The sequence below is a fragment of the Hippocampus bargibanti genome, linkage group LG04 (assembly GCF_051943395.1).
Source record: "Hippocampus bargibanti isolate YZ-2025 linkage group LG04, ASM5194339v1, whole genome shotgun sequence".
Taxonomy (NCBI): Eukaryota; Metazoa; Chordata; class Actinopteri; order Syngnathiformes; family Syngnathidae; genus Hippocampus; species Hippocampus bargibanti.
The window spans coordinates 5,397,906-5,417,102 of record NC_142737.1 but is presented as its reverse complement, the minus strand read 5'-3'; the positions used below and the strand labels follow the sequence as shown (position 1 = coordinate 5,417,102).

Sequence of the window (19,197 nt, the reverse complement as noted above, 5' to 3'; positions counted from 1 at the left end):
TTAAACGAACAAACGGGTGAAAAGGCTTCATGTTTGTTGTTTTCGGTTACGTGGATGATAAACCAGAAGTACATAAACGCGCATAAAAAAAAGCTTGCGAGATCTTGCATTCTTTGCAAGGGAATGCAAACTATTGCGAGGGAATGCAAAGTTTTGCGAGGCGAGGGAATGCAAAGTTTTGCGAGGGAATGCAATGTATTGTAATCCCTCGCAAAAATTTGCGAGATCTCACACTTTTTTTTTTCTTCGATGTGCCCTTGGGGGCTCCGTAGGGCTGCCCCAAAAATGGACAAAATCCGACAAAAAAAAATACCTATTATCAAGTTAACTCAAAAAATGACCTCACGAAGCCCCAGGAAGGTACAGAAACATTATTTGCAGATCAGATACAAAACACCATCTTTTTATGATCTCTCTATGTATTTTTATTGTTATCTATCCATCCATTGTCTGTACCGCTTATTCCTCAATAGGGTAGCGGGGGGTTGCTAGAGCCTATCTCAGCTGTCTTCGGGCACGAGGCGGGGGATATCGGAATTGGTTGCCAGCCAATCGCAGGGCACACAAAGACATACAACAATCACTCTCACACTCAAACCTAGGGACAATTTGGAGTGGTCAGTCTGCCTGCCATGCATGTTTTTGGAGTGTGGGAGGAAACCAGAATACACAGAGAAAATCCACTCAGGCACAAGCAGAACATACAAAGTCCAGATGTCGGAATCCAACCATGCACATTTGCACTCGGACACGCAAACTGTTTTGACCAATGGGCCACTCCACGCATCGAAAAAAGAAATGATTTCTTGGTGAAGAAGAAGAAGAGGTGAAGTTCACTTTTTCTCCCTCTCTTGCACAATCATACATCTAAGTCATTTTAGAATGCCGAACCGAGCCCAACTCAGTCTATTAGGTGGGGTTATACCGTTATATCTTTTATCTGTCCGGTAATTGGTCCTCAAGGAGAAAGCGTTCTGGGTATCAGTGATGGGACCGTGACGGTCCATGGAAACAGGACTGAGAACAAAGCAGGTTCTCTGATTATGGCACAGGAGATAACTTCTGAAGAAGAAAAAAAGTTACCACTACTTGTGGGACACGCTATAATTTGATTTTACTTGAGTTGTCATTGTGGCGTTTTCTATTATGTCCAATACAAACTTGATAGATTGCTGAACAGGTAAAAAGCAGAGCTCACTGCAAACTGCAGTAACAGAAAATGGCAACACCAAGGACATCAATGTGGTTTGGGAAATTAAAAAAAAGGGGGGAAATTTGCCTCCTTATGTCTGAAAAGGGGGCCAAATTCAAAAATTGATGTGGTACGATTTAACTAGATTGCCGAAGTATACAAAATGGATTGAAATAAACCAAAATACATTCATTGGAGCATGATAGTTCTAAATTGCCGGGTTCGATTGAGCACACTGATTCGCTGGGGCGACCCCCGAAGGAAGTCGAAGTCGAGGAAGAAGAAGTAGAAACAAGAGAAATTGTCACTACCCTACGCAGACTTATTCGATTGTTTCTTAAAAAACAAAAATATGATAGTTTGCTGCCCGTTTTTCATGTCTTTTAGAGTTTTACTCATGTTCTAACGGTTCATATTGCAAAACCATCCGCCATGTTCGATGTATATAATGCAATGCACCATGGGTGAATTAATATTCGATTCGCCGTTTCGGCAGTTTCCGGCGGATCACGAAAAAGCCTTAACCAATCACGTGGCTTTAACTGAAGACTGGGAGCGGGGAATAGAGGATCAAAACAAGCCGGCTACCATTTTCTTTTAGGAGAATGGGCTCATTCGCAAACGACACATCACTCATTGTGGCAGCTCTGTGTGTATCCCGAAAAATAGTTTGTATGCCAAGGTAAAATTTTCATAAATTTAATGTTCGTAAACCGCAAAGTTTATAAGCCAAGGGGTTCGTAAACCGAGGTATCACTGTATGTCATATGTGGCGTGGATCATGTAGCAATATGCACTAATCGTAATAGACTTGCGCCGGTGCTGGCGGAGTGGAGTTACAAAGTTGCGCCTATGGCTGTCAAAATGCGTAAATGCCGCAAAGGTGCGGCCAACATGCATCCTTGTGTTTCAATGTTTTATTTGTATTTTTCTATTTGGAAGGCTAATAATTATTGACTGACTACACAAAATAATTACTTATTTTGCATGAACCCAACTGTACTTTACTGTGCACATCTCACAAACGTGGCAGCCCGTGAATGCTGGATCAAACCAAAAGCTAGCAAATATGCTAGTTTTCTTTCTATCTTCAATTTGTTTACACACACACACACACACACACACACACACACACACACACACACACACAAAAGCCACCGCGGATGCTTCCGGTAGTGTAAGCTTTCAGTCAAGCCTTGGTCTCCCAACTTCTCGCTTAATTAGGCCGTCACCGCGATAACGTGCAACAGTCAGCGCTTCCCCGCGTTGATATACGAGGCGGCGCTGAGGCATCCCAGCGCCTCCGAGTCAGACTCTCCGCTCGACCAGGAGCACAGGCGCTGTGAAAGTTGTTATTAATGAGGTCAGGATAATGTGAATTAATGTGCGAGTGCACAACAGTCTTTAAAGGTTAGACTGTTGCCGGTACAGAGGAGAGGAAGAAGAATGCAAAAATCTTTTAAAGGTCAGCATATGTGCTCTGCTTGGGTCTGTTGAGTGTTTATTACTGCACTCTTGATGATTTAGTGGCGCTGATGACCAAGGTGAGGATGATGTCGATGATGATGGCAAAGATGATGATGCTGATAACCTCATAAAATCAGATGGAGAACATCTAATGCCTGTAAAAGTTACGGGACGAGTTCTCAGAGCGTTTGCTCGCATGCACCAAATCTCGTCTGAAAATGTTTTTGTTTCAAAAGTTATGCGTGTGAGCAAATTTCCGCATTGTGGGACTATTAAAGGCTTTGCGACTCTGATATGTGCGCTCAGCTTCAATAACCAAGCATCCGCAAAGTCTGTATCACATATCAAGCGTCAACTTTCATGTAGGTAAGAAGAAAATGGCTTACAAGAGTTTTCCAGGAGTATACGGGGCAGGTGACAGTCTCTGTGAAGCAGGATTCGTAGAAGCAAGCTGGGATTGCTTCCCGGGTCAGAGGTCAGCAGTCGGAGTTGACATGCACAGGCTTCCTGGCCCATAAGGCCGCCGTCTCTGAGGGTGGATAGATGGAAAAAAACAAGATGACAGTTCTGCAGTGTCAGGTGAGAGACAACAAAGGAGGGATTATGTTTCACCAGAGTGGATGAGATAGACAGAAATCAAACATGTCGGAGTTCTACAATGAAGGAAATTGAATAGTATGGTGGAATCTCAATTATTCTATAATTTTACCCACTGGAAAGTGCTTGGAAAGTCTACAGAAAGGACTCTGAAATGACAGAAGAACTGGAATCTCATACCCTGAATTGTGAATTATATAATAGCAAATTCATGTTATTTGGTCATAATGAATAAAACAGAAAAAGATGCAAATGGACGAGGTTTTACCGCAGTGGGATTTTGAAATTTAATTCCTCATGGTTTCAATAGATGTGTGCTTCAATGGAAATAACATTGACAATCCATTATTTTAATCACTTCAGTAGTAACACGACTGCTCCATTTCTGTACATATTTGAGTCATTTGTATTTTTTGGGACTGAGTAACTACTCAAGTAATTGCTGTTTTTAGCTATTGAGCTATCTAGCTGGATATCTAGATACAGATAGCTAGATATTGAGCTATCTAGCTAGCTATCTATATAGCAAGCTAGATAGCTAAAGAGAGATAGAGGGATAGCTAGCCAGATAGCAAACTAGATAAATAGATAGTTAGATCGCTAGCTAGCTAGATGGCTAGCTATATAGAAAGCTTGATTGCTAGATAGATCGAGATACATAGATAGTTGGATAGATACATTAATCCAACTCTACAGGTGAACTTTTTTTAAACGGTCCCTTAGCATTATCGGAAATGAATGACAAACATTTCATCTGCAAATCCCCCAAACATTGAGTTACTGCTGACTATATGCAACAAGGTTAAAACCGTTCATTGTCCCTCAGCCTACTAAGCAAATGCCTTCACTCTCGCTTGTATTTATAACGTGCACCGGGAAGGAATTAGCTCTAATCGTGGCCAGCTAAAAGCAAATTAACATTTGGGAGACAGCCAAATACATGAATATACAGCACTACCCTCCCCTCTTACATCTTTTGTATAACCAAGAGGCTGCAGCCAGCTGCGGTTAATGAGCCGTATCCTTGGTGTGCGCGTGTACACCACCAAGTGTGTATGCTTGTGGTTGGCTATGCATGCAAGCGCGAGGGCACGCTGACGTGTGTGAATGTGCGCGGGCCTGCCTGCTACTTTATACATCTCAATAAAAATCGAATGGAAGGCACAGACAGAGTTTGTCGGCGGCACGTGGAAGCGGGAGGCTTCACGGGGCACGGCTACACAGAAATTAACCATTCTATTGGAGTCGGAAAGCTACGGCGGGGTGCACCCTGCTGCTTGACTGAGGCAAACTATGCCTCTATCTGACAGAGCAATTTATGATGTCGGCATAGCCGCAAATCCAGAAGAAATCCTCATTTAACGGGCACTGATAAATCTGGTCGCAGAGTTGGCTTATGGAATTTCACAAATACACACATGCGCGCGCACAAACACACAGTATGACAGACGTGGTGGCGTTACAAAACTTCAAGCAACAAATATGTGTAACCAAACTGCGCAGGAACACGCGTGGACGGACGACATCTTGATACCCACATGCATATATTCTTTATCCTGGCCTAGATTAAACAACTATTAATACTGCAACATACCTGTCAACCTTGGCTAATAGCTGCCCTTATAAATGATTACAATTCCCGTATAAAAGTGGTAGTACATTATTTTAAATGATAAAAAAACGCTAACACAAGCGGAATGCAGACAGCTTACCGTACATCTGCACATTGTGCGTTTACGAATCCGACCGGTCGCACTGCTAAAAAAATATACGATTGAGGATTACTTTTGTTGGTTTGCCGTGACAGTAGTAGAGACCGATCTCTACTACTCAGCAGCATTGTCAACAGCATTGTCGTTGGCTACCAGCAGTTTAGACCAACTGGATTTGAGTCAAAATGGTCTTTGTAAAATTGGTGCCAATTTAAAAAACTTTATAAAAGTTGTAGTACGGCGAACATGAGTTGAAATAATTTTTAAAAACGGATAAAATACAGGGAAAGTTGACAAGTATGACCGCAATAATCGAATTACATCTGCATTGTGTCTGCATGACTGCATTTTACTGCCCCTAGTAGCCAGGTGGCACATTACCAAAGGAGCCACAATGAATTAATCTTGATTTTTTTTTTTCATTTCCAGTTTTTTGTTCATTCCACATACAAAAACAAATCTGTTGATTGGCTAAATAAATGTTTTGAGTTCAGAATTAAACTTGTAGCTTAAGGCTTCCCTGTATTTTATTTGAAGCCGGTAAGTCTGGATGATTTATTCATTCACCTCGTGGTTTTATTATTGTGTAATGTCATTATAATGACAATGTTTTATTTTTTATTTGATTTTGTTTTATGGACTGAGTCAAGATTTGGCCTCCCGAGTCCCAATGCACGATGTTGTAGGTCTGGCTTGGGGCCACCACCAGGCTCCTCTGGCGCCATCGCACGCAAAGCAAAGAGGTGGGAGAAAGGAAATAAAGAGGTCATAAAAACAAACTAATTCCCGCTTGCCAGTACATTGGAGTCCAAGTGTGGGGGTTAGTTTGATTTGTGTGCCATCGGCACGGAATGACATCACCTCTGGCTGTGAGGGAGATTACAGGGGAGGAAGGGGGGAGTCAAGGGTGAGAGGGGTGAGTGATTGACTGCACCTTGGAGGTCACACAAGTAACTCGACACACGTGTTGGTCTGATCAAATCTATACGTACGCAACACGGTATATGGTCGATGCCTGACATGGAAAGGTCTCATAAAGCATCAGCTTGAAGAAAATAAGTGTCACCGGCGAGGGGTTGTTCTGCAGATCACGCTGTCCAATTTGTGCAATGTAGCAGCAGGTGAAACCATGAGTATTTAAGTGGTTGTATGCTCCCAGAACTGCTAAGGAAACATTTTTGGAGACATTTTGCAGACTGCAGATATGTCCAAAGTCCGGCCCGGGGGCCAAATGTGGCCCCTGGTCAAATTTCATCTGGCCTGCAGCCTCCGTAATAAAATCAATAATGTCTGACCCGCATGTAAAATTAATACATTGGGCGATAGCGCTGTTACCTGTGTGTACTAAGTGCTGCCATCTAGAGGCTCAATTAGGAACAGCAAATTAGTATATGAGTAATTGACTGAATGAGCCCCCCAATTTTCTAAAATGGTGATATTTTTCCCTAAAATGATGACAGTCAACCAAAGAATGATTATTTCTGTTCAACTGTTCCCAAAAAAAGTGTTTAAAAGAGTGAAGTTACCGTATTTTCCAGTGTATAAGGTGTACCCAAAAGCCTTAATTTTCTTATACGCAGATGTGCCTTATATGTGAAGTCACATTGAACCACAATTTCCGTCAGCAGCCACCGACTCCATTTCCCCGCATAGTGCAGGTCATGCTAGGTTGTATAAAATGACGGTTCATTTCGGTAATCTCTTAAAATTGCAGCTTTTTTTCTCGATTTCACCATAATTTTCCGTTGTTTTGCACAATGATTTGAAACGGAAAATTTAGCGGGTTTTTTTGCACACTTTTGTCCTTTAGTGTCTCAAAACTACTGTCAGCAGCGATGACTCCATTTTTTCCCATAGAAGTCGTGCGTAACCCAACCGTAGCGCCTTATAATGTGGTGTGCCATATAAATGGAAAAAAATTATATATTTATATATTATATATGGAAAACTTTTGTCATTCATTAGGGGTGCACCTTATACACCGGAAAATACGGCAAGTGAATATTCAATATAAATTTTCAATGTCATTTACATTTTGAGACGCATGTTTCAAATGTCCGCCAATGTTGGCCTCCTCCTACATTTTTAACACACCAAATCTGGCCCCCTTTGCAAAACGTTTGAACACCCCTGTCCAACTGCGTTCAACACATACTGTCTGGCTTGTTGGGTGTAGACGTTTGGCCGGAGAGCATTTAGCCAGTGTACCACAGGCCAGTCCAACTGGTGTGACGTAGACTCCCGCACGTCGTCATCCATAAAAGTTCTGGAAAAAAGAACATTCCAACATTAATTTGGACCAAGACTATTTCAATAGCTAACATTTAAGCAAACTACGGACCTATACAACAGCGTTAAGGGTGCCGTGCCAATGACGAGGACTGTCAAGAGTTGCTCGCACAAACTATGGATCTGATAGGGCCAATCGGATCCGCCCGCTATTATGGTGATCGCTGACGACGGTTCGCGGCGGAGGAAGGCCTCGAGACTTTCACACACGCTCCACATCAGCTGCTCCACGTAGAGCAGCACCGCTGTGATGTCACTTCTTGTATATGTGGAAAGGAAACAGATTAAATTTAGCAATGGATGTATAAAGAGTGATAAAAGAAAGGTGATACTCAATGGGTTTTAAATCGGGGCTGTCCAACTCCAGTTCTTCGGGGACCCTATCCTACATGCTAGCTATCTATTAGCTATATAGACAGCTACCTAGCTATTTGAGTCAGGAAACATATGTCAGGTCGTAAATAAAGTTTTTCTCCTGGTTCATGTTCTTTGTGTTGGTCTAAATATTCAATCAGCAGGAAGCAAGATGATATACAAAAAAATAATATTTATTTATAAGGCAGCTCGAGATAGAAGAGGCGAGAGAGAGAGAGAGTCTCCAGCAGATATAGAAAGCAGGAGTGATGTCATTTTGAAAAGGACCTATCATCTGCTAGATACAATCATGAATATTATATTAGACTGAAAAAGATAGTTTAAGGTTTTAACTGAGCTATGTACATGTATACTAAACTAACATATACAAATAACTAAACTGCATACATATATAGACTAACTATAACTGATAAGAATAAGTAGAAATGAAATAACATTGGATGTTTTTAGGATCAGTATAGAAACTAGTTCTAACACTAGCTAGCTAGCTATTAGCTATCTATCTATCTTGCTATCTATTAGCTATATAACTAGCTACCTAGCTATTTGAGTCAGGAAACATATTAGCTATCTAGCTAGCTATCTACTAGTTGTCTAGCTATCTATTGGCTAGCGAGCTAGCTTTCTATCTTTTTGAGTTATTCCGGGTTGAGCGAACACTGGCGCGTATGGCTGCCGCTGCTCTCCCACAGAAAAACTGATCCTGTGACTGGAAAGTGACCTTGAGAGTTTTGAAAGGGGCTTAGAAATTAAATGGATGATTATTATTATTATTATTATTAATATTATTATTACATGTTCTAGGTGCGTCCCTCCTGCAGCAAAAAAAATGATTTTACCACACCCCAAATAACACTTCTGACCATTGGGTGCCGAAAAGTACCGTACCTTATCTGCAGGTGTCTCTTATATGATGGCTGGGCCCTGGCATATCTTTGCACCAGCACCTGTAACGTCTCCGACAGCACCTGACCCAGCAACTCTTTGGCCAACTGTGGCGGGAGAACAGCCCACAGATCACTCCGGAGACCACACAGGAAGTAGAACCACATCTGTACCGAGAAGGAACAGCGCTCACCCTGCAGGAACGGGGGGTGGGGTGGGGGGTTGAGAGATGAAGATATATTGTGAGCTGGTCACTGACAGCGACACATGAGCAAGAAGAAATAAAAATAAGGAAAGGTGAACAAGCATGAGAGAAAGAAGGCAGAGGAGAAAGAACGTCTCAGTGGTCAGGCCACCTGTACTCTGCACCTGGTTTCTTCTCCCAATTGGGACTTTGGTCCTGAGCTGGAGAACACATCATGGTCACACAGTGAAAAAAAAAGTAAAAGGAGAAATTGAAACCTTCTCCGAGAAGAATGAGACTGCGGAGGAGACTCCTCATTTTTACGTTCCAACAATAAGCCATTGTACTCCGCAGGGCTCCCCCACACTGACATACTGTCAAAACTGCTCCACTACCTCAGGTTAGAACCTTCTCATTTTCTTCCCACTTCACTTCATCAATCTTATATTTTACTTCTTGTCTTCTCTTTTCTTTCTCTTTGACTCACTCCCTGGAGCAAGTCATTTAGGGATCTGTGTTTGATGGGAGCGTGACTGGACTCAATGTCCGGGATTAAGCAGCTATCCTTTTTGCCTGTGGTCCCAAGAGAAAAAATCCAGACGACAGGATCCAAGAGCAGTTAGGAGCATATGTGAGGTTTGGAGATGTACATGGAGCTGGGGGAAAAATCTAAGTTTTACATTTTGGCTTCAGTTGTTCTATTTTTAATTTTTTTTACACATATGGATTGGATTGGATTTGCCTTTATTAGTCTCGCAGTGGAGAAATTTGCTGTTAACTGTTCACTGCTAGACAACATCCACTCCAGTGCAAGGGTTTGTGTCATTTTCACTCAAATTATCAGAATATTGAGTTTTAGGACTACATAAACATTCAATTCAGTGTAAGAAACCTTTTATCAGGAAAAAAAGTTAATTCCTAAATTATATGGGTCTGGAGTTATCTGAGCTTGAAATGGGGGCGGCTGTACAAAATACAATACAATACAATACACACATTGATTTATACGCAGGTCAACGCTGAGCTTTCCACTTGGATGAGGGGAGGAGAAACGCCATCTTTTTTTGTGATGTGTGTGACAAAAAAGAAGACACTGATTACCATGGCAACAGACGGCTCTTGTAATTGACATTAGCTGACTTTTTTATCTGGGCACGCTAGCAACTCTTCAGCCGTTTGCTACTGGACGGGTCAGGAAACATATTAGCTAGCTATTAGCAATATAGCTAGCTAGCTATTTGAACCAGCAAACATATAGTTAGATATATATATATATATATATAGTTTTTCTGTTTTTCTGTGGGTGAGCAGCAGCAGCCACACGCACCAGCGTTCACTCAACCCGGAATAACTCAAAGATTGATAGGTAGCTAGCTAGCTAATAGAATGCGAGATAGCTAATAGATAGATAGCTAACTATATATATATATATATATATATATATATATATATGTATTTGTTACAGTTTCAGCTCTTGTTAGAGCGCTATATAATAATAGCTAACTATATATATATATATATATATATATATATATATATATATATATAGTTAGCTATCTATCTATTAGCTATCTCGCATTCTATTAGCTAGCTAGCTACCTATCAATCTTTGAGTTATTCCGGGTTGAGTGAACGCTGGTGCGTGTGGCTGCTGCTGCTCCCCCACAGAAAAACTGATCCTGTGACTATAAAGTGACCATGAGTTTTAAAAGGCGCTTAGAAATGAAATGGATTATTATTATTATTATATAGCGCTCTAACAAGAGCTGAAACTGTAACAAAGCGCTAACATGGACAAAAGGCTAATGCCGCCCGCGGGCCGTAGTTTGCCCATGTCTGCTATACATCATAAGATATTCTTGCCCATCATTCATCAATGCGTCATTAACTTTTTTGACGACAACACAAAATAGTATGAAAACAAGTTGGACAAAATAAAAAAGGTCCCGCACAGAAAATCCAAAAGAGCCAAGGCACGGAGAAATAAATTTGCCACATTCATCTTCTCACATGAGAAACAGACATCCACGCACACATTTGCCAAAACGCAACGATATGACCCTCCCCCCAATTCCCCCTTACTCACACACTCATCTACGCAAATACACACAAAAGCGCACACCTGCTCACAGCAGGACACCCTGACACCCGTTGACCCAAGGAAGCAGACGAGAACAAAGAGGCGATAGCAGCGGATAGAAAGGGAAGAGGCGAGATTTCGATTGGTTGCTTTAAGGGCAATGAAGGTAGAGAAGTCACAGGGGCCCTTTTGCTACTTTCCAGACAGTCCCACTGTCGACTGCAGACTTCAGACAGCTGAACCCCTGAAGGCCCCTGGGGTAGCATGGAAGCCACAGATGTTCTCAGAAAGTTCATAGTCGAAGGTTCGGTGAGAAAAAGGGGAGCACGAAGCAAAAAAAAAAAAGATGCAGGGAAAGCTCCAGAGAGTTCGTGAAATCCTGCAGAATCGGAGTCACATAGCAACGTACGGAAGAAGGTACTTTTAATGCTGACATGAATAAAAGAAGGTGGAGATCATCACGGAAAAAGGAAAATAAAAACTAAAGCCACAGCAGGTAGAGAAAACATCATGATGGGATTTGTTTGTTGTTGTTTTGCAAGGCACAAATAGTTCGGCATCAAACATTTGACTATTTTATCAAGCTTATTTGAGCTTGTTTTTTAATTACAAGTTTTACAAATTGGAATTTTCAGCACAAATGATTCAGAGTACATTTTTTTCAGATTAGCATAATGCACAGTGAGATTTGAGCTTTTTAATTCTTATGTTTTTATTATGTATTTTGTTCTTTTTACTTCAAAATAGCGCAGCGACAGTGGCTGCCTTTCCAGCAGCTCCTGTAATTTTGTTTTTCTACTTCTTTCTTTCCTTTCCTCTCCCTTTCATCCCATTGCTGCTTTGAAATCAGAATCAGAATCAGCAATTTCAAACGAATAAAGGAAAATCCAATCCAATCCAATCCAATTATTTTTGCAGTATTCTATAAGAGCGTCGATGTGTATGTGGAACTGTCGCAACTTGGAATTGAAGCGGATTTATGAGGGACTGTAGATGTGAGACAATCCCTTTCCGTCAATGGATGCTACAGCTTCGTGTTGGCTTTTAACATTTAGCTTGGAGAAAACCTGCACATTTCACCATGATGTCCCTGATCCACTGGCGAAAAGGATGCTTTGATCCTCTCCTCTTTCATCTAGAACTGCACAGAGTGTGCAGAAATGACTGTCTTGTGATCTTTTGACACATTATTTGTTATTTATTTTTTTGTTGTTATTTTGACTTCAAGATGGCGCAGCGGGAGTGGCTGCCTTTACAGCAGCTGTGTATTTTGTTTTTCTACTTCTTTCTTTCCTTTCTTCTTTACATTACTTTGCTGATGTGAAATGTAGATTTCTTCACTGTGAGGCCAATCTAATCCAATTTGCATTCAAGCAAAACTAAGAATCAGCTTTTATTGAAAAAACAAAACAAAAATCTCGAGTTCAGTTCACCATACTTTACCTCATAAAAGGGTTTGGGATCCGCCCAGTGGTGTCCCTCGGCATCCTGAAGCACACACGTGGAACAAACCTGGATGCAATAGCTACTGAGTTGATCTTTCAAGGCTTCGACGGCTTGTTGGTATTTCTGGACAGGCAGCAGAACAAGGTGCCTGGGCAGAAAGGAGGGCAAAAATACTGAGCAGTCACAATAACACACGTGATTGATTGTAAAAGTTGAGTTTGACATATTGTCTCCTTTAAATCAGCCTGCTTTGATACTTTCCAGGAAGAGGTGAGAGTTTCACACGGGGTGCAGGAAGCTTGGAGTGATTGGTGAGGAAAGGATTAGTACTTTACGACCGAGAAGGGGAACAGGCCAAAATGTCGGTGGAAAGGGGTGGACAGGGACAGAGGTGAAAAAACAGGAGCGCTGAGGCCAACCGTGATGCCTTTGGAGGGATATGCGGAGGGCGGAGGTTAAGGGGGTATTATGGGGCATAAAAACTCACCAGATGTAGACAGAATATGGGTGTCATTACCACTTGCCAGTCATTTTCATTTGCTTTTAAACTACACACACAAACACACACACACTCCTGTTTCAATGGTTTTGTGAGGTCCGGATAACTCCAAATAAGTAGTGAGGACCACTGTTGCTGCTAATTTAGAGAAGAACTTTTGTTACATTTGAACACTAAATGTCACCCCATTTCCCACTTCAACCTCGTTAAAAACAAAAAAAGTGGACTTTAAACTGAAATAACAGCAGGAGTGAGGTTTCTGAATGGCGACATTCAAAGTCCTCACCCCTGTAGTGAATTTGGTTAAAATATCATTTTACTTTTTGTGGTCTAAACTTTTTCCTCTCATGAACCACACACACACCCACAAGAAAGTGTGTGTCCAAGTGAAATTAAAATACACACTAAAAAAATAATTTTGGGTGAATTTGTGAGGACCTCTTTGAAACTTTAACAGATGCATATATAGACCCTTGAGAAGCCTTTAGAATGGAAAAACTTGTGAGGACCGGCCAAAAGGTCCTCACTTGTCAAAAATGTCCTCACTACGTGTGATACAAAATGTTAATGGTCTTCACAAGACTAGTCATAAAAACATACACACACACATCAAAACTTTTACTTACACTTTAGCTAAAGTAGAGCTTGAGTCCTTCAGCCGTGCATTGTAGCATTCCAATCGTTGCAGTACGTAAATGCAACTGGCCAACACTACAGGCAAGTTCCTCAATGGTAAAGTAGATGGGACTTCTAGGGCTCTCTGCTCTAAGCGGACCAGTACGCGTAACGCTCCCTGGCTACACGCTTCTACAAAACTAGATTGAACTTCCAGTAGAGAGCTGTCCCGGCAGGCAGCTGCCAGGGGTAGCAAGGCATCCAGCTCATCAACCAGTCGAACACAAAACTGAGGGGAAAGAGAAGGCAAAGACACGTATGCCAACATGAGCGGAGTAAGGAGAGAGCAACAATCAACACAACATACAAACAAATAAACACACAAAAAAATAAATACATAAACACACAAATAAATGAATTAATAAATAAATAGTAGCCAAAATGGAACTGTATAGTGCCACTTAGCAGTTTTTTTTTGACAACGATACTCGTGCAGCGTGTTCTACCGGAAACAAATTCCTTGTGTGTTCTACATACTTGGCAATAAAGATGATTCTGATTCTGATTCTGATAAATGAATGAATAAATAGCTAAATAAATAAATACTCAAATAAATGAACAAATAAAATAAAATAAATAAATATGTATATGAATGCATAAATAAATACACAGATAAATAAAAACACAGAAATAAGTAAATAAATGAATAACTAAATAAATACATGCATAAACACACAAATAAATTAATGAATAAATAAATAGCTAAATAAATAATTATTCAAACACGTGAATAAATAAACCCACTAATAAATAAATGAACAAATCAACAAATAAATAAATAAATATACATACATGCATAAATAAATAAATACATATGCATATAAATGCATAAATAAATACACAGATAGATAAATGAATAAAAACACATAAGTAAATACATGAATAAAATAAATAAATAAATAAATGCATAAACACAAATAAATAAATAAATAAATGAACAAATCAATAAATAAATAGCTAAATAAATAAGCACTTGAATAAATGAATAAACAAACAAATAAATACATATATACATAAACGCATAAACAAATATATAAATAAATAAATAAATACATGCATGAATACATAAACAGATAGATAAATAAATAAAAACACGTGAATGAGTAAATAGGTAAATAAATACATAAATACATAAATACATGAATACATAAATGAATAAACACACACACACAAATAAATGAATACATGAATTTATAAATAAATAGCTAAATACATATTCAAACACATAAATAAACAAACAACTAAATAACTAAATAACTTAATAATCAAATAACTGAATAAATAAATAACTAAATAAATATGAGAGTGCGAGATTCGGGTGTATTTAAAAGCACTTTCCAAACCATCTTCATTACCTTCCCGAAGGACACTTCAGATCGAACCTCTAAAGCACATATTTAAGGATGTGACACTCTACTTCTTCAGGCTGACATAATTGAGGGGAAAAAACAACACTTAAGTGCATGCAAAAAAAGTGGAGGAACATATTATTTATCCCTTATCCATTCAGGGCTAAAAGTATATTATCGAAATGGAGCAAATGCCCCTCAATAATAATCAATGTTACTCTTACTCTATTATGCATGACAGATGATTCAGTCATTCATGCGTCACATAGAAATTGATAGTTTCAGCCACAGTAAATGGGTCTTGTATCAGGAAAAGTTAATGGCATGATTGAGGAAATGATTACAGTGCTGTTATGGTTGACACAATACTGTTTCTTTTCGAACCGGGATTAAGGTAAAACAAATTCCGCCGGGGTATTAGCATCACTTTGTCCTGTGGTGCTAACGATCCATGCCAAATGAAGGCATATATTCCTTTCTTTTTTTTTTCTTTTTCTTTTGTTTGAACTGTTGTGCAATACTCTGTTATATTGCAGGGAATTAAACAGTACCTAATGTCCTTCTTATTGCCGTTGGCAAACACATTCCAGAGAGCCACGGTTTTAAAAAGGAAGTCAAGACAAGACAGATTATGAATAGCTGCCTGTTCTAAAGAAGTCCAAAGTCTGCAGAGAAAAGCCAGTCCCAGTATGATGCAACTTTGCCGCTTTGGAGAGTCTGATAACAGAAGCTCAACCTCTTAACTCATGCTGAGACAATACTGCAGCTCTGCTTACATTTAGATTTGGACATGCTAGTGCTTTCTTCCGGGTAGAAGGGCGGCTTGTACATTGCAGATATTTACCAAGTCGATCTGCCTGGTCATTGGCAGAGGAATTATGTGTCAGGGTTGTATCTTGACCCGTTTAACTCATTCACTGCCATTCACAAATTTATTCTGGAATTGAAAATATGACGTAGAGCGCCATTCCTGAATTAATTCGGGTTTTGTTTTTTTCTAGCTTGGGCGCCAGTAAAATGCATGTTTTTTTCCCTTCCACAAGGGGGCAGCATTTCCATTGCTTCCATGTTAGCGCTTTGGTCCAGCTAGCACTGTTGTAGCCATCTATTTGCTATGTATTATCTGTCTAGGTGGCTATATATTGGCCATCTCGCTAGCTATTGGCTATCTATCTCGCTAGCTATCGAGCTGGCTAGCTATTATCTATATATTAGCTAGCTTTGTATGTATTTGAGTTACTTCCGGGTTGAGTGAACGGTGGCGCGTGTGGCTGCCGCTGCTCAGCCACAGAAAAACTTATCCTGTGACTGTAAAGTGACCTTGAGAGTTTTGAAAGGCGCTTAGAAATGAAATGTGTCATTATTATTATTATTATTATTATATAAACCAATATGTATGTGTTGCATTGGATTTTGGACAGCCGCTCTCATTTCAAGCTCATATAACTACAGACCCGTATAATTTAAGAAATAACTTTTTTTCTGATGAAAGAAGAGACTCTAAGGTTTCTAACGCTGTATTGAATGCTTATGTAGTCCTAAAACCCAATATTCTGTGGATCCTGGAATTTGAGTGACAATGACAAAAACCCTGGCACAGGAGTGGACACATTTTTGCACATCTCTGGCAGTGAATGAGTCAAGTTTTCACCCTTTTAGATGTTTAGCCGTTAACTAAGTCATGTTCTAGCAATATTTTCTGAATGTACAGAATATATTATACCTACAAGGCTGGACGTAGCTGCCTTGTGAGTAGAGTGTGGTGTGGTGAGGCCACAGAGGCCGTGGAAAAGCGAATCCAATTTAGAGGTGTACCTTAGCTACCGCAGGAGGAGAGTCTCTCTCTGAGTAGACATCAAAGTTGTTATGATTATCATTCATGTCGCTCCGACGTCCACTTAAAATTTCCACCAGGAGTGAGTAGTGACCCGAGGAATGAAGAGCTTCCTCCTGCTGAAGACTTTTAGTACAAACATCATCCAGCACCACTTTGACACAGTGAGCCATGTGAGGAACCAGCCCACTAAAGGCCGAACGCCAATCAAATTCCAGAACCTACAAAAGAGCAAAACAGATCTAGTCTTTCATCTTCCTACTTCAAAATGGTTCTAATCATGAGAACCTCTTTGGAAAATAACCCACCTGTGACGTGTGAAAAGTTGGCGTTGTAAATGTCTTGTCTAATAATCTTGTCATGTCTGACTCCTCTTTACCCTTTTTCAAGATGCCTACACACAAAAAAATATATCGATAGATAGATAGATAGATAGATAGATAGATAGATAGATAGATAGATAGATAGATAGATAGATAGATAGATAGATAGATAGATAGATAGATAGATAGGAGAACAAATATATAGATAGAAACTGTTAAAACTGTTAGAGTTCATATGATGCCAGGAATATGAGAACCAAATGTCGCATTTAAAGAGCTTTTTGTGCTTTCAGACATTTAATTCTATAGTGCATGATTTTATATGATTTATTCCCACAATTGAAATCAACTCCGTAGTCCACTGGTGTCAAAGTTCAGGCCCGAGGGCCAAATTTGGCCCGCCACATCTTTTTATTCGGCCGGTGAAAGCAAATCAAAATTGTGAAATTCCATGATGCTTGCTAAAGTCTGAACCAAAATGTCAAATTGTCAAATGTAAACTACAATAACGGTCAATATTCTTGTCTTCCGATTTAAAAAGTAGTTTAATTAATTATTATTATTAATTAATTTTTCCATATGGAATATGTGGAGGAAATAAAATATTCTAGCGCACAGGTGTCAAAGTCAAGGCCCGCGGGCCAAATCCGGCCCACCACATCATTTTTTACGGCCCGCGAAAGCAAATCAAACGTGTTAAATTCCATGATGATTGCTAAAATCTGAGCCAAAATGTCATATTTTTGGATGTCAACCACAATAAAAGTCATTCTTGACTTCAGATTTGAAAACGAGTTATTCATTAATTTGCTGTGTGATCCATATGTAATATTTGAAGGGATTTAAACATTCTAATGGGTTCCCCAAATTCATAACGGCCCTCGAGAGGAAACCATAACTACAATGTGGCCCGCGGCAAAAATGACTTTGACACCCTTGTTCTAGCGGTTTCCACAAATTCAGAGTTAAAAAATGAGTTGGAAAACCCTGGCATAGTCTGTCATCAGTAACGTAAGCTAACCGCTACCAAATGTTAGCGTCCACCGTCAATTGCCACTTTTTAACTCATTCACTGCCAGACGATGTGCAAAAATGTGTCCACGGTTTGTCATTTTCACTCAAATTGCAGGACCCACACAATATTGAGTTTTAGGACAATGAAAACATTCCATACAGCATTAGACACGTTAGACTCTCTTCTTTCACCAGAAAAAAAAGTTAATTCCTAAATTACTGTATATGTGTCTGGAGTTATCTGAGCATAAAATTGGGGCACCTATAAAGTCAAATGTGGCCCCCTTGTGGGATGGAAAGAGGTCTGACCAGTGCTTTATCTGCACCCCCGCAAGAAAAACTAAAAAAACGAACAAATTCGGGAATGGTGCTTCACGTCACACTTTTCAATTCACAAAAAAAATCGGCAATGGCAGTGAATTGGCCACTGTGAGACTAATAAAGGCATATCCAATCCAATCCAATTAGTTAATGATAAGCCTAAATACTTGAGTCAGTAGTTATATGTTTGTGGCTAAATGCTAACATAAACAATGCTACTGTATTTGAATGTTATTGTGCCAATGACCATTTTATTTTTGAGTTAGTGGTGTGAGTTACTTCAGGGTTGAAATAATGGTGCGTCTAGTGTCCTTAGTGTCCTCTAGTGTCCTTGAGAGATTTGAAAGGCACTTATAAACACAATGTATTATTATATTATTTTTATTCTTAATACTCCTTGTTGACCCACTAGTTAAAACAAGACGTGGTAACCTGAAAGTATCAGTGAATAGCTCAAAGGTGTGAAAAACAGGTGGTAGAGGCTAACGGTGGCTAACCGCTACAAGTCTAATTTTCTGGGTTTAGAATTCAACCCAGAAGGCATAAACTACAATCTGGAAAGGGGTAATTCTAGGAGGAGATATTATGTGAATGTGTATGTGACTATGTATGTGTGTATAGGGGTGAGGGTGGGGGTGGGGAGGTTGTTTGACATGAGACAAGAGTACAAGATGTTGGGCTGGGTTGCAATTAAAAAAGCATGCACATCAAGGCCAGAATATCCTAATCAGTAGGCGAAGAGTGAGACCCCAGGCGAGGCAATTTAGGCGAAAACGAGTGCATGGAATAGAAAAAGGAGGAAGCAGCCAGCACATCACTTTTTGACCTTTAAGCCCGTTTAATGAATTTCTGGTAATTAAGCCATTTGATTGCCTGGAATTAATGACTTGGATAACTGGCCTTTAAAGGCTGTTTACTTCTCAGTAAATTGAGCTTTTCTGCAAGTCTTGTTTTT

General features: G+C 39.9%; 1 protein-coding gene across 3 annotated transcripts in view; it reads right to left on the bottom strand.

Moving 5' to 3' along the window:
- kiaa0825 (KIAA0825 ortholog) overlaps positions 1 to 19,197 on the bottom strand; it is a 162,347-nt gene that overhangs the window by 95,682 nt on the left and 47,468 nt on the right. For all 3 annotated transcript variants that reach the window (XM_088993701.1, XM_088993698.1, XM_088993699.1), the window contains exons 8-15: positions 16,893 to 16,978; positions 16,566 to 16,805; positions 13,353 to 13,630; positions 12,225 to 12,375; positions 8,521 to 8,711; positions 7,310 to 7,516; positions 7,124 to 7,234; positions 3,046 to 3,188 (exon numbers count right to left, since the gene is read on the bottom strand). In XM_088993701.1, the coding sequence (XP_088849827.1) occupies positions 3,046 to 3,188; positions 7,124 to 7,234; positions 7,310 to 7,516; positions 8,521 to 8,711; positions 12,225 to 12,375; positions 13,353 to 13,630; positions 16,566 to 16,805; positions 16,893 to 16,978 (1,407 nt within the window). The remainder of the gene's footprint in view (positions 1 to 3,045; positions 3,189 to 7,123; positions 7,235 to 7,309; positions 7,517 to 8,520; positions 8,712 to 12,224; positions 12,376 to 13,352; positions 13,631 to 16,565; positions 16,806 to 16,892; positions 16,979 to 19,197) is intronic.